The 13,185-nt window shown below is 38.5% G+C and overlaps 1 protein-coding gene and 1 pseudogene across 5 annotated transcripts in view; both read left to right on the top strand.

The window, feature by feature from the left end:
• LOC123582773 lies at positions 1-1,780 on the top strand (annotated as a pseudogene).
• LRRC49 (leucine rich repeat containing 49) overlaps positions 1-13,185 on the top strand; it is a 148,324-nt gene that overhangs the window by 118,514 nt on the left and 16,625 nt on the right. For all 5 annotated transcript variants that reach the window (XM_045449234.1, XM_045449233.1, XM_045449235.1 and 2 more), the window contains one exon: positions 10,453-10,638. In XM_045449234.1, the coding sequence (XP_045305190.1) occupies positions 10,453-10,638 (186 nt within the window). The remainder of the gene's footprint in view (positions 1-10,452; positions 10,639-13,185) is intronic.

Genomic DNA, 13,185 nt, shown 5'->3' with positions numbered 1-13,185 from the left:
CTCTTTTAGTAGTATATTTGAATTATCCCCGGTCATGACTTGTGTGTTCAGGCCAAAGGCCTGTCTTAACTTTTATGTATGCAGTTTCTATCTGGTGGGGAGACTAAGCTCTTGATTTTCTGGATCTGGGATTTAAATCAGTATTCATGAATGGCTTTGCAATTTTCTGTTAATATTGGAAATTGTCTGTCTATAAAATTATGCTTTATGGAGTATAAAGGACTAATACAGTTTTATTCAAACCATATATTTCTCCTTTATAAAGCATTCAGCAGGACCTCACCTAATCCTATATTATGTATTCATGTATTGTACCTAGTATCAATGGGACATGTACATTTATATATGATTATTACAGTAGTCCCCTTACAAACATTTAAAATAATTTTAGACTTTAGGCTCATGAGTGTCTTCACCATGGGGCTGCGGGAGGTGTGGAGGCTCATGTCCAGGTTTAATTCACCCAAAAGGGCTAATATCATACTGAAACTTTTGGGAGGACACAGCGAGAAGACCGCCTTTTGTGAACCAGGAAGAGGGACTTCATGAGACTGAATCTGCAGGTGCCTTGATCTTGGACCTCCAGCCTCTAGGGTTAGAATGTCTAGGCACACAGATGCAGTAGGAAAAGTACAATTGGAAAGAAAACGTCGTGCAGGAGCGATAATGCCAAACAGACCAAAGTTCCTAAATGCACTGAATCTTAATATGATATGGCAAATTTATCCACAGCTAAGGAATTGGGAACAAGATCCCAAAACTGTCCTGATCATTATTTCTAATGATTATAATGATTATTCCATTTATTGTAGTGGAAAGGCTTTCTGTGCTAGGGTGATATCAGAGTGATCTCAGAAGGTGGTAAGGCAAACCAGAAGATAGCTCAAGATTTCTTTAGAGAAAAATATATGCTGAACAATCCATTGGTTCTTGCCAGAAACCATATGTTGCACTTATTCGTGGCATCACAGGGGGTGGGGGAGTTGGTCTCTCAGTTCATGGGCAATTCCAAGCGGCTACTGAAAAGTCTCTCTTTGCGATGCCGGAAATAGCAATTTAATAGCGATTAACCAATTGCTGTTTGGACTATTCCCTGACGTGGGTGGAGGTTATTTCTTGCCATGACTTCAAGGAAAACTTGGTTACTTCCTTGCATTAACAGGATTCAGGCTGAAGGGAAGAGATACATACACCGCAGGAATTGCGACGCACTTTGTGGATTCTGAAAAGTTGGCATGTTAGATTTGTTAGCCCTAAAATCTCCTTCAAAAGAAAATATTGCAGATGTCTTAGAGGTTACCATACAAAGTCCAAGACTGATCAAGACAAGTCTTTTATACTTGAGGACCACATGGACAAAATAAACAGTTGGTTCTTGGCCAATAGTGTGGAACAGGTTATTGAAAATATACAGCAAGATAGTCCATCTTTTGCCTTAGAACAGTTGAAGGTAATTAATAAAATGTCTCCAGCATCCCTAAATATCACACTAAGGCAACTCCTGGAGGGGTCTTCAAAGACCTTGCAAGAAGTATTAACTCTGGAATATCAGTTGAGTCAAGCTTGTGCGGGAAGCCATGGCTTTCATGAAGGTGTTAGGGCAGTTTTACTAGATAAAGACCAGAGACCGAAGTGGAAACCAGCTGATCTAAAAGAAGTTACTGATGAAGATTTGAATAATCACTTAATCTCTGGGAAGTAACAATTTGAAATTTTAAGGTAACTAGATTTTTTTTAATGTTTATTTTTTTGAGAGAGAGGGTGAGTAGAGGAGGAGCAGGAAGAGATCAGGACAGAGGATCTGAAGCAGTCTCTGTGCTGACAGCAGAGAGCCCAATATGGGGCTTGAACCCATGAACCCTGAGATCATGACCCAAGCTCAAGTTGGACACTTAACTGACTGAGCCACCCAGGTGCCCCTTAAGGTGACTAGATTTTTAAGGGATTATTCTGGAGCAGGTGTTGGCAAACCTATGGCACATGGGCCACATCAGGCCTGCTGCCTGTTATTTATTTTTCCACAAGCTAAGAATGATTTCTGAATTTTTAAATGGTTGGGGGAAGAAATCAAAGACGAATATTTCATAACATGTGGAAACTACATGAAATTCAAATATTGTCCATAAAGAAAGCTTCATTGGAACATAGCTATACTCATTTCTTTACATATTGTCTATGGCTGCTTTGAGTAGTTGCAACAGAGACTGTAAGGCTTGCAAAGCCTAAAATATCTACTATGTAAGCCTTTTCAGAAAATTGTCAACACCTGCTTTATAAGATGGGAAAATCTGAAGTTCTTTAGAGATTATTGAGTTGAAATATCTAATTGAAATGGGAACCTTATCTTTTGGCTTTGGGTAGTAGTTCATGCATTGATTAAATAAACCTATGTATAGATTATTTTTTAAAAAATAATAATTTTAGTAGCTCATTAAAATTAGTTTGAGAAAGGGAATATGGTGGAGTAGGAAGATTCTAAGTTCACCTTGTCTCATGGATACAAGTAGACAACACCCACATCAGTGTAAATAACCCAGAAAACAACCTGAAGACTGGCAGAACAGATTATCCACAACTAAATGTAAAAAAGAGGCTACACTGAAGAGGGTTGGAAGGGCAGAGACAGGTTGGGAGATGAACAAACCTGTGGGACTGTCCATGGGAGAGGAGAGGAGCAGACCCCCATGCCAGGCACCCAGGCATGGAGGCCCCACACTAGGAGACGAATCCCTATAACATTTGGCTTTGAAAACCAGAAGGGCCTAACTCTGAGTTCTTACAATCAGTGGGCCTTAACACCTATAAATTTAAAAACCAGCAGGCATAGGGTACCTGGGTGGCTCAGTCGGTTAAGCGTCTGACTCCCGATTTTGGCTCAGGTCATGAACTCATTGTTAGTAGGATTGAGCCCCACATGGCGTAGAGCCTGCTTGGGATTTTCTCTCTCTCCCTCTCTCTCTGCCCCTCCCCTGCTTACACTCTCTGTCTCTCAAAATAAATGAACTTTAAAAACCAGTGGTTGTGGCTCTGGAAGAGCCAGAGGGCTAGAGGAAACAGAGTTCCCACCCTTAAAGAGACAGCACAACAAACAGTCCTACTGATATACAACATAGAAGCAGCAGTTCGAAAAATTCCCGGGATATACGGGGAAGATTTGTTTACTAGTGTCAGAACATGTGCTGGAGGGGCAGGGATCTTTTGGAGACCTTTCCAAGACTACAAGAGCAGGCAGGTGCCATTTCCCATCCCCCACCCCACAGCCTAGATACACAGACACCTGCAGGAACTAGTGTAACACCAGCACTCTCCACCTAGCTTGTGAGCAGTATGCCCCATCCCCACGTGCTTCTACAAACATGCCCCCTCCATCCTGGCCTGGGCAGGAGGTATCCTGGGTGGCTGCCTCTCCCCTCCTGTAGTGGATGGATGCAGACCTTGCTGGCACCATATGCCCTCCACCTGCAGTCTCCTATAGACCTGCCCCCTTCCGATACACCCTTGGCCAGAGCCCATCCAAAGTGGTACCTCAAGCCTGGCACTGTGCAAGCGGCCTCGAAAGGGGCCATCACCACTCCAAAGTGACTCCTGCCCTGGGGAGAGGGGAGGATAACCACACAGCAGTCTGACTGTGGCCCCAGCAATAGGCTGGGGTCAGATATCGAGTCTGACTGTAGGCCTTGACCACCAATGAAAGCTTCTCAGGGGACAACACAGAGAAAGTGCCCAGCAGTTCAGTGCTATTGCATCTCTGGCAAACACCTAGTCTGACTCAACTCAAGCCAAGGCGGCCCCCAGACTGGCCCGCTAACAACACAGGGACCAAATCCTGCCCACAACAAAGAGAGCCATTGCAGATGACTGGACTAAAGGCAAACACAGCTCAGCCACAACAGTAGATTGTACGAAGCACACATAGGAGACATCTCTGAAGCACCAGGTTCTGGTGAACAGGGGACATTCTTTTGCAGGGCACTATAGGACCTCTTCTTCGTAAGGCCACTACTTTCAAGAGCAGAAGATGTAACTGACTTTCCCAACACATGGGAAAAAGCACAGAGAGTTAGATAAAATGAAGAGACAGAGGAATACATCCCAAATAAAAGAACAGGACAAAATCACAAAAGAGCTAAATAAAGTCGAGATAAGTAATGCGCCTGATAGAGAATTTTAAGTAAAGATACTCACTGGACTTAAGAGTGGAGGACCTCAGTAAGACCCTCAACAAAGAAAGAAAAAACATTCAAAGAGAACCAATCAGAAGTACATAACTCAATAATTGAAATTAAAAATACACTAGATGGAATAAATAGTAGGCTAGAGGAAGCAGAAGAATGGATCAGTGACCTGGAGGACACAGTAATGGAAACCAAGCAAGAGAACAGGGGAGAGAAAAATAATAATAAAAAATGAAGACAGACTAAACAGACTAAGGGAACTCAGCTACACCATCAAGCATAACTTCCACACAATAGGGACCCCAGAAAAGGAAGAAAGAGAAAAGGGGGCAGAAGGAAACAAATCCAGATCCAGGAGGCACAAAGAGCCCACAATAAAATCAACCCAAGGAGGTCCACAGCAAGGCACATAGTAATTAAGATGGCAAAAAGTAGTGATAAATACACAATTTTAAAAGCAACAGAAAAGGAAACAGTTACACAGAAGGGAAATGAGCTGATTTTTCAGCATAAACTTTGCAGGTTAGAAGGGAGTGGCATTATATATTCAAAGTGCTAAAAGAAAAAAACATGCAACCAAGAATATTCTATCCAGCAAGGCTATCATTCATAATAGAAGGAGAGACAAAGAATTTCCCAGACAAACAAAAGTTAGAAGAATTCATCATCACTACACCAGCCCTACAAGAAATGTTAAAGGGGGTCTCTTTGAGTGGAATGGAAAGACTAAAAGCAGGAGTAAGGAAAGTAGAAAGCACAAAAGCAATAAAATTAAGTATATCTATAAAAATCAGTCAAAGGATTCACAAAAGGATGTAATGTATGACACAGTATTCCTAAAATGTGGAAAGGAGAGGAGTAAAAATTTAGTGTTTTTATAATAGGTTCACACTTAAGCAGCTGTCAACTTAAAAAGACTGCTATATGCATAAAATGTTACATATAAATCTAATGGTAACCGCAAATCAACAACCTGAAATAGATATGAAAAAATAAAGAGAAAGCCAAGTGTATCACTAAAGAAAGTTAGCAAACTGTGAGAGAAAAGAACAAGAGAAGAAAGGAACAGAGAACTACTAAAACAACCATAAAACATGCAACAAAATGGCAACAAGTACATACCTATCAATAATTACTTTGAATGTAAATGGACCACGTTCTAATCAAAAGACATAGGGTGATGGAATGGACAAAAAAGCAAGACCCATCTAAATGCTGCCTACAGGAGAGTCATTTTAGACCTAAAGACACATGCAGATTGAAAGTGAAGGGATGGAAATGCATGTGTCATGCAAATGGAAGTGAAAAGAAAGCTGGAGTAGCAATACTTATATAAAACAAAATAGACTTTAAAACAAAGACTGTAACAAGAGACAAAGAAGGATACTATATAATAATAAAGGGAACAAGAATACATAATAATTGCAAATATTTATGCACCCAACATGAAAGCACCCATATGCATAAAGCAGCTAAAAACAAATATAAAGGAAATAATTGATAGTAATCCAATAACATTAGGGGGCTTTAACACCCCACTTGCATCAGTGGATACATCAACCAAATAGAAAATCAACGAGGAAAAAGTGGCTTTGAAGGACACATTGGACCAGATGCGTCTAACAAATGTATTCAAAACATTCCATCCTAAACAGCAGAGTGCACATGCTTTTCAAGTGCACATGAAACATTCCCTGGAATAGGTCACATATTAGGCCACTTCAGCAAATTCAAAAAGACTGACATCATACCATGCATCTTTTCTTTTTTTTAAATTTTTTTAATGTTTATTTATTTTCAACAGAGAGAGAGAGAGACAGAGCATGAGCAGGGGAGGGACAAAGAGGGAGGGAGACACAGAATCCGAAGCAGGCTCCAGGCTCTGAGCTGTCAGCACAGAGCCTGACGCAGGGCTCGAACTCACAGTCTGCAAGATCATGACCTGAGCTGAAGTCGGACGCTCAACCAACTGAGCCACCCAGGCGCCCCATCCATGCATCTTTTCTATCACAACACTGTGAAACTAGAAATCAACCACAAGAAAAACTTAGGAAAGAACACAAGTACATGGAGATTAAATAACATGCTACTAAACAGTGAATGGGTCAGCCAAGAAATCAGAGCAGAAATGAAAAAATACATGGAAGTAAATGAAAATGAAAGCACCATGGTCCAAAATCCTTAGGATGCAGCAAAATCTATTCTAAGAGGGAAGTTTAGAGCAATAGAGCCTACCTCAAGAAGCAAGAAAAATCTCAAACAACCTAATCTTACACCTAAAGAAGCTAGAAAAAGAACAAACAAAACCCAAAACCAGTAGAAGGAAGGAAATAATAAAGAATAGAGCAGACATACATGAAATAGAAACAAAAAGCAATAGAACGGATCAATGAAACCAGGAGCTGGTTCTTTGAAAAGATCAACAAAATTAATAAACCTTTAACCAGATTCATGAGAGAGAGAGAGAGAGAGAGAGAGAGAGGATTCAAAATCAGAAATGAAAGAGAAGAACTAACTACTGATACCACAGAAATACAAAGGATTATAAGAGACTATTGTGAAAAATTATATGCCAACAAACTGGACAACATAGGAGAAATGTATAAATTCCTAGAAGCATATAAACTACCAAAACTGAATCAAGAAGAAATAGAAAGTTTGAACAGATTGATTACCAGCAATGACATCGAATCAGTAATCAAAACCTTCCAACAAACAAAAGTCCAGGACCAGACAGCTTCACAGGTGAATTCTACCAAACATTTAAAGAAGAGTGAATACCTATTCTTCTCAAACTATTCCAAAAAGTAGAAGAGAAAAGAAGGCTTCCAAGTTCATTCTATGAGGACAGCATTATCCTGATGCCAAAACCAGATAAAATCACTACAAAAAAAGAGTTACAGACCAATATCTCTGCTGAACATAGATGCAAAAACGCTCAACAGAATACTAGTAAATCACATCCAACAATACATTAAAAAAATCATTCACCACAATCAAGTGGGATTCATTCCCAGGATGCAAGAGTGGTTTAATATTTGCAAATCAATCAACATGATACATCACATCAACAAGAGAGAGGATAAAAATCATATGATCATTTCAATAGATGTAGATAAAACATTTGACAGAGTATAATATCCATTTATGATAAAAATCCTCTAACTCTCAGTGAGGTCTCAGGATACAAAATCAATATATAGAAATCCATTACATTTCCATACTCTAATAATGAAGTAGCAGAAAGAAATTAAGAAAACAGCCCTATTTACAGTGGCACCAAGAATAATAGAATACCTAGAAATAACCAAGGAGGTGAAAGACCTGTACTCTGAAAACTCATTCATGAAGGAAATTGAAGATGACACAAAGAAATGGAAAGATATTCTGTGCTAATGGATTGGAAGAACAAATATTGTTTAAATGTTCATACTATCCAAAGCAATCTACAGATTTAATGCGATCCCTATCAAAATACCACGAGCATTTTTCACCGATCTAGAACAGACAATCCTAAAATTTGTATGGAACCACAAAAAAACTCGAATAGCCAAAGCAGTCTTGAAAAAGAAGAACAAAACTAGAGGTATCACAATCCCAGATTTCAAGATATACTACCAAGCTGTAGTAATCAAAGCAGTATGGTACTGGCACAAAAATAGGTACATAGATCAGTGGAACAGAATAGAGAGTCCAGAAATAAGCCCACGATTGTATAGTCCATTAATCTTCAACAAAGAAGGCAAGAATATGCAATGGAAAAAAGACAGTCTTTTCAACAAATGTTGGGAAAACTAGACAGCTACACGCAAAAGAATGAAACTGGACCACTTTCTTACACCACACACAAAAATAAACTCAAAATGGATTAAGTACCTAAATGTGAGACCTGAAACCAAAAAAATCCTAGAACAGAACAAAGGTAGTAACTTCATTAACATCAGCCAAAGGAACGTCTTTCTAGATATGTCTTCTGAGGCAAGGGAAACAAAAGCAAAAAAAAATTATTGAGAATACTTAAAAAATAAAAAGCCTCTGCACAACAAAGGAAACAATCAATAAAACTAAAAGGCAATCTACCAAATGGAGTAGATATTTGCAAAGGACATATTCAATAAAGGGTCAGTATCCCAAATGTATAAAGAACTTCTACAACTCAACACCTAAAATAATCTAATTTAAAAATGGGCAGAAGACATGAACAGACATTTCTCCAAAGAAGACATACTGATGATGGTCAACAGACACATGAAAAGATGCTCAGCATCACTCATCATCAAGGAAATGCAAGTCAAAAACACAATGAGATATCACCTCACAGCTGTCAGAATGGTTAAAATAAAAAACACGAGAAACCGGGGCACCTGGGTGGCTCAGTCGGTTGGGCATCTGATTCTTGATTTTGGTTCAGGTCATGATCTCGGTTCATGAGATTCAGCCCCACATCAGGCTCTGTGCCGATAGCACAGAGCTGCTTGGGATTCTCTCTCTCCTTCTCTTTCTGCCCCTCCCCTGTTCATGTTCTCTACTTTCTCTCAAAATAAATAAATAAACATTGAAAAAAAAAAACACAAGAAACAAGTGTGGAGAGTATATGGAGGAAAAGGCACCCTTGTGCACTGTTGGGGGGCATGCAAACCGGTGTAGCCACTGTGGAAAACAGTATGGAGGTTCCTCCGAAAATTAAAAATATAAGTATGCTACTATCCAGTAATTGCACTACTAGGTATTTACACAAAGATTACAAAAACATGTTGGGACGCCTGGGTGGCTCAGTTGGTTGAGCGTCCGACTTCGGCTCGAGTCATGATCTCATGGCTCGTGAATTCAAGCCCCACATAAGGCTTGCTGCTGTCAGTGCAGAGCCTGATTTGGATCTTTTGTCCTCCTCTCTCTGCCCCTTCCCCACTTATGCTCTCTTTCTCTCAAAAATAAACATTTAAAAGAAAAAGAATACAGAAAAGATTAATCTGAAGAGACACATGCACCCCTATGTTTATTGCAGCATTATTTACAATAACAAAACTATGGAAGCAGCCCAAGTATCCATCCATAGATGAATGGGTAAAGAAGATGTTATGTGTATATCTACTATATATATAAATACATACATACATACGTACAATGGGATATTATTCAGCCATAAGAAGAATGAAATCTTGCCATTTGCAACAATACAAATGGCTCTAGAGGATACAATGAAATAAGTCAGAGAAGGACATACCATATGATTTCACTCATATGTGGAATTTCAGAAACAAAGGAAAAAAGAGACCAAGCCAAAAACAGACTCTTAACTATGGAGAACAAACTTACGGTTGCCAGGGGGGAGGTGGGTGTGGATGGGTAAAATAGGTGATGGGGATTAAGAGTACAATTATCATGATGAGCACTGAGTAATGTATAGAACTGTTGAATCACTGTATTGCACACCTGAAACTAATATAACACTGTATGTTAACTATACTGGAATTAAAATTAAAAATTAGTTTGAGAAATTAGCTTTTTCCAGTTTTTCCAACTAGCTTTTTGTCATACTATTGCATTATTTATTAGTGTCTATTTGCAGAAACTGTGAGTTCTTCCTTGAATTTTTGTTATTGTTATATTTTCCTCTGTTAGCCAAGTGATTTCCCTCACCTCTCCTTTTATAGTGACTTTTTCTTTTGCCACATCATCCTCCCTAAAGAATATAGATAGAAGTGGAGACTATATGTTTAAAAAAAAGCATCCAATTTCACAGAAAGAACATTTACATTAGCATTTCCATTTTAGTGATTTTGTTTTCCCATAGCCAATTGAACTAGCCTGCATAGTGATTAGCAAAATACAGGTAATAATGAATAGCTGGTTCTTTTCAGAAACATTGTGAGCCCTATATTTTTAAAGCTTTGCAAGTTTTATTTCTAATCTTTCCTTTGTAGACTTAATTCAGTGTAAAGCATGTAAAATCTTTGTAATGCCTAAAGGTCTGGATTATTGAATATTTATATAATTTTAAGAATCTTAGCTTGCTAGTATGTAGGGAATGTCCTTTGCAGATAGGAAATCACATAGAATTCAATACTGTGTGGATTAATGGATTCCATCAACAATGCATCAGATGGATTTAAATGATGTAAGTTTAGTAGATTCAGTTGATTGAATGCAATTGAAAACATTAGCTAAGCCCAAAGTTTGCAGATTACTTGGGGGAATGATCAGTGAAGCTTTAATGTTAACATTTTACGGTGGTTAAATTCAATGTTCAGCTTTTCTGTGTGTTTTATCTTTGTAGCACCTTAAATTCAAGGAAACAAATCTTGTAATGCTGCAGCAATTTAATGCACTAGCTCAACTCCGCCGCGTCGACCAGTTGACAATTGATCCTCAAGGAAATCCAGTTGTCAATTTTACACTCTGGAAATACTATGTACTGTTTAGGCTGAGCCATTTTAGTATGCAGAAAATAAACGGGACAGAGGTAAGCTAAACATAAGTCAACTGTAGAATTAATATTCCCTTTTAAGGAAAACAGTCATAAAAATGGGCAGGAATTTCAGTAACCACGATAGAACTTTTGAAAAATATTGTGGGTTTTTTTCCCCAAATCTTGACATTTACAATGTCAGAGAGCTAAAAATCTATCAAAAAAACTTCGAAAACACTAGACAGACTTTAAAAATAGCAACCAAATCATGGCGAATAGCAAATACTTTTACTGTTGTTTGAAAGTACTTGAGAAGTAAAATGTTGGTGGGATAACTTAAAAAAATGCTAAAAGAACACTTATGTCAAAGTGTTTTACAGGCTGCCTGGCATGTAAGAAGGATGGAGAAGTGGGGAAGTAATACCCAAATGTCAGCTGGTAAGGGTCATAGTAGAGGAAGGGAGGAGTAAAGGGATGAAAAGAAGAGAATATACACAGGGAAAGAAGAATGATTTTAAAAAGAAACAATGAGAAGGAGAAATAGGCAAGGAGGAAAGGTAAAAGGAGGGGAAGTAAACATGAGAGAAAAAGGAAATAAACCAAGCGTATGTAAATGTCTGGACTGCTTTTTAATAGTCTGTAACAGCTGCCTGTGGATAACTTGCACTGGATAACTCAGGCCTGGAATATTATTAGTGAAAAGCTATTTTTCAGATTGATTCTGCTAAGCTTGCCACAAGATTAATCTTCCTTTTACCCAAAGACCGTGTTCTCTAACAATTATTTTGGAAGAGAAGAGAGAAACTGGGGTTCTTCCTCTACTGAGGAATTCCTGAACTGAATATAAATAATCCTCCAAAGGAAGAAAGTCTCTCTATGCTGTTAGTATTATTATGATTATCTCTTAAAATTCCGGAGACCTCCTTACTGTTAAATGAGCGGTAATCAGGTTTGCCAGCATGGTGGTAACAGCAACTGTATTTCTCTGTAGCTTATGCACTACAAGTGCCTCTGGCCTAGTACTCCAGAAACCCAACATAGGGTTAAGAGACTGGAGATCTCTGGGCCAGTGCGCTAGAGTCAAGTGAGATTTTTGCATCAACCACAGGAGGCTCGTGACCACGGTATCAGCTATCTGTTGAAGATGTAGGACAAATCTGGAATCTTCAGAGGACTATTAATTTCTCCAGCTAGTTCTCACGAGATCTGGTTCAGTCTTGTGTACTCTTGTGTACTCCCTTGGTACTTGCCCAGAGAGGTCATGAGTCATTGATCAGACTTCATAACTAGTCCCAAAGTTTTCCAAATCTGGAAAACTTTATTTTATTTTAGTTATTTTAGCTATGGATGAGTAATTCTTCATTAATGGCCAAACTGTTGTCCCCATTTACCTAAATAGTGTATTTATCCAGACATAGACCACTACTAGAAGTGTATACTAAATATTATTGAACCTTGAACTAGGAAGGAATAGTACAATATAATTACATTAAAGAGAGAAGAGTTAGAAAGAGCCAGTATAACTTATTCTGATTTAAATTTCCTTAAATGTCAGCTCCAGGGATATTGGACCCTTTCTTAAAAGTCTAAAATAAAGCTACTTATCTCAACCTTGAAAATATGTAATAATATTATATATCTACTTTTCTTTATATATGAGAGAATAATATTACTTGAAGTAGAATTAAATTGAATTGTGAGTGAGCATCAAGAAGAAAAGATGGCGTAGTGGCCTACACTGGCCACTAGGTGACTATGTTAGACCAAACAACTGAGTCGTCCGCTAAAGGAAGGATTTGAGGGAACAGCCGCCTCATGAACTCCAAAGGTCTAGGGAAAGTGTCTGCATGGAGTCCTGGGTATAAGATGCTGGTGAACTATGGGTTTGTTTTTTTGGAAAACGCCTGTGAAGTGTATTACATATAGTATTAGTGAATGTTTTTATGTTCCAAAATTTCACTATACCAGGGTTTCTCAACCTCAACTCTGTTGACATTTGGGACCAGGTAGTCCTTTGTTGTGGGGGCTGTCCTGTGCATTGTAGGACACTTAACAGCATCCCTGGCTTCAACACACTAGATTCTGGTAGCATCCCTCTGACAGTTGTGATAACCAAAAATGTCTCCAGACATTGTCCAGTGTTCTCTAGGGGCCAAAATGGCCCCTGGCTGGGAATCACCAAATTTATATACACAAACTAATCGTATTTAAAATGCAAACAACCCTATTTTATAGTAAAGAAAATATGCCCAGATATTAATCCAAGTCCTAATTTTAGCTTTTAGTACTTCCTTGGTTAAGATAGGAATAAGCCCTCACAGAGAAAACCTGTGACAAATTATTCCTTGTGGAGAGAAAGGTAGACATAATTTTACAATGAACAGGAGTGTCTTTGATTGTCTAATGTTCCATCTCTCAAGAAGGGACAAAATTATTGTTACAGAAGCAAGGTATGAACAACACCTTCGCTTACCTTTGGCATATTATTAAAGTGAATCTATTCTGTTGACACTTGAGAAATTTCCCCCTAAATCACTCTACTCCAAGAAGCTAAAGGATTACTGAAAAAAAAATTCATGAAGAATTTGAGGTGCCTCAAGT

This window comes from Leopardus geoffroyi, chromosome B3, assembly GCF_018350155.1.
Source record: "Leopardus geoffroyi isolate Oge1 chromosome B3, O.geoffroyi_Oge1_pat1.0, whole genome shotgun sequence".
Lineage (NCBI taxonomy): Eukaryota > Metazoa > Chordata > Mammalia > Carnivora > Felidae > Leopardus > Leopardus geoffroyi.
The sequence above is the reverse complement of the archived record's forward strand: the minus strand, read 5'-3'. Positions and strand labels throughout refer to the sequence as shown.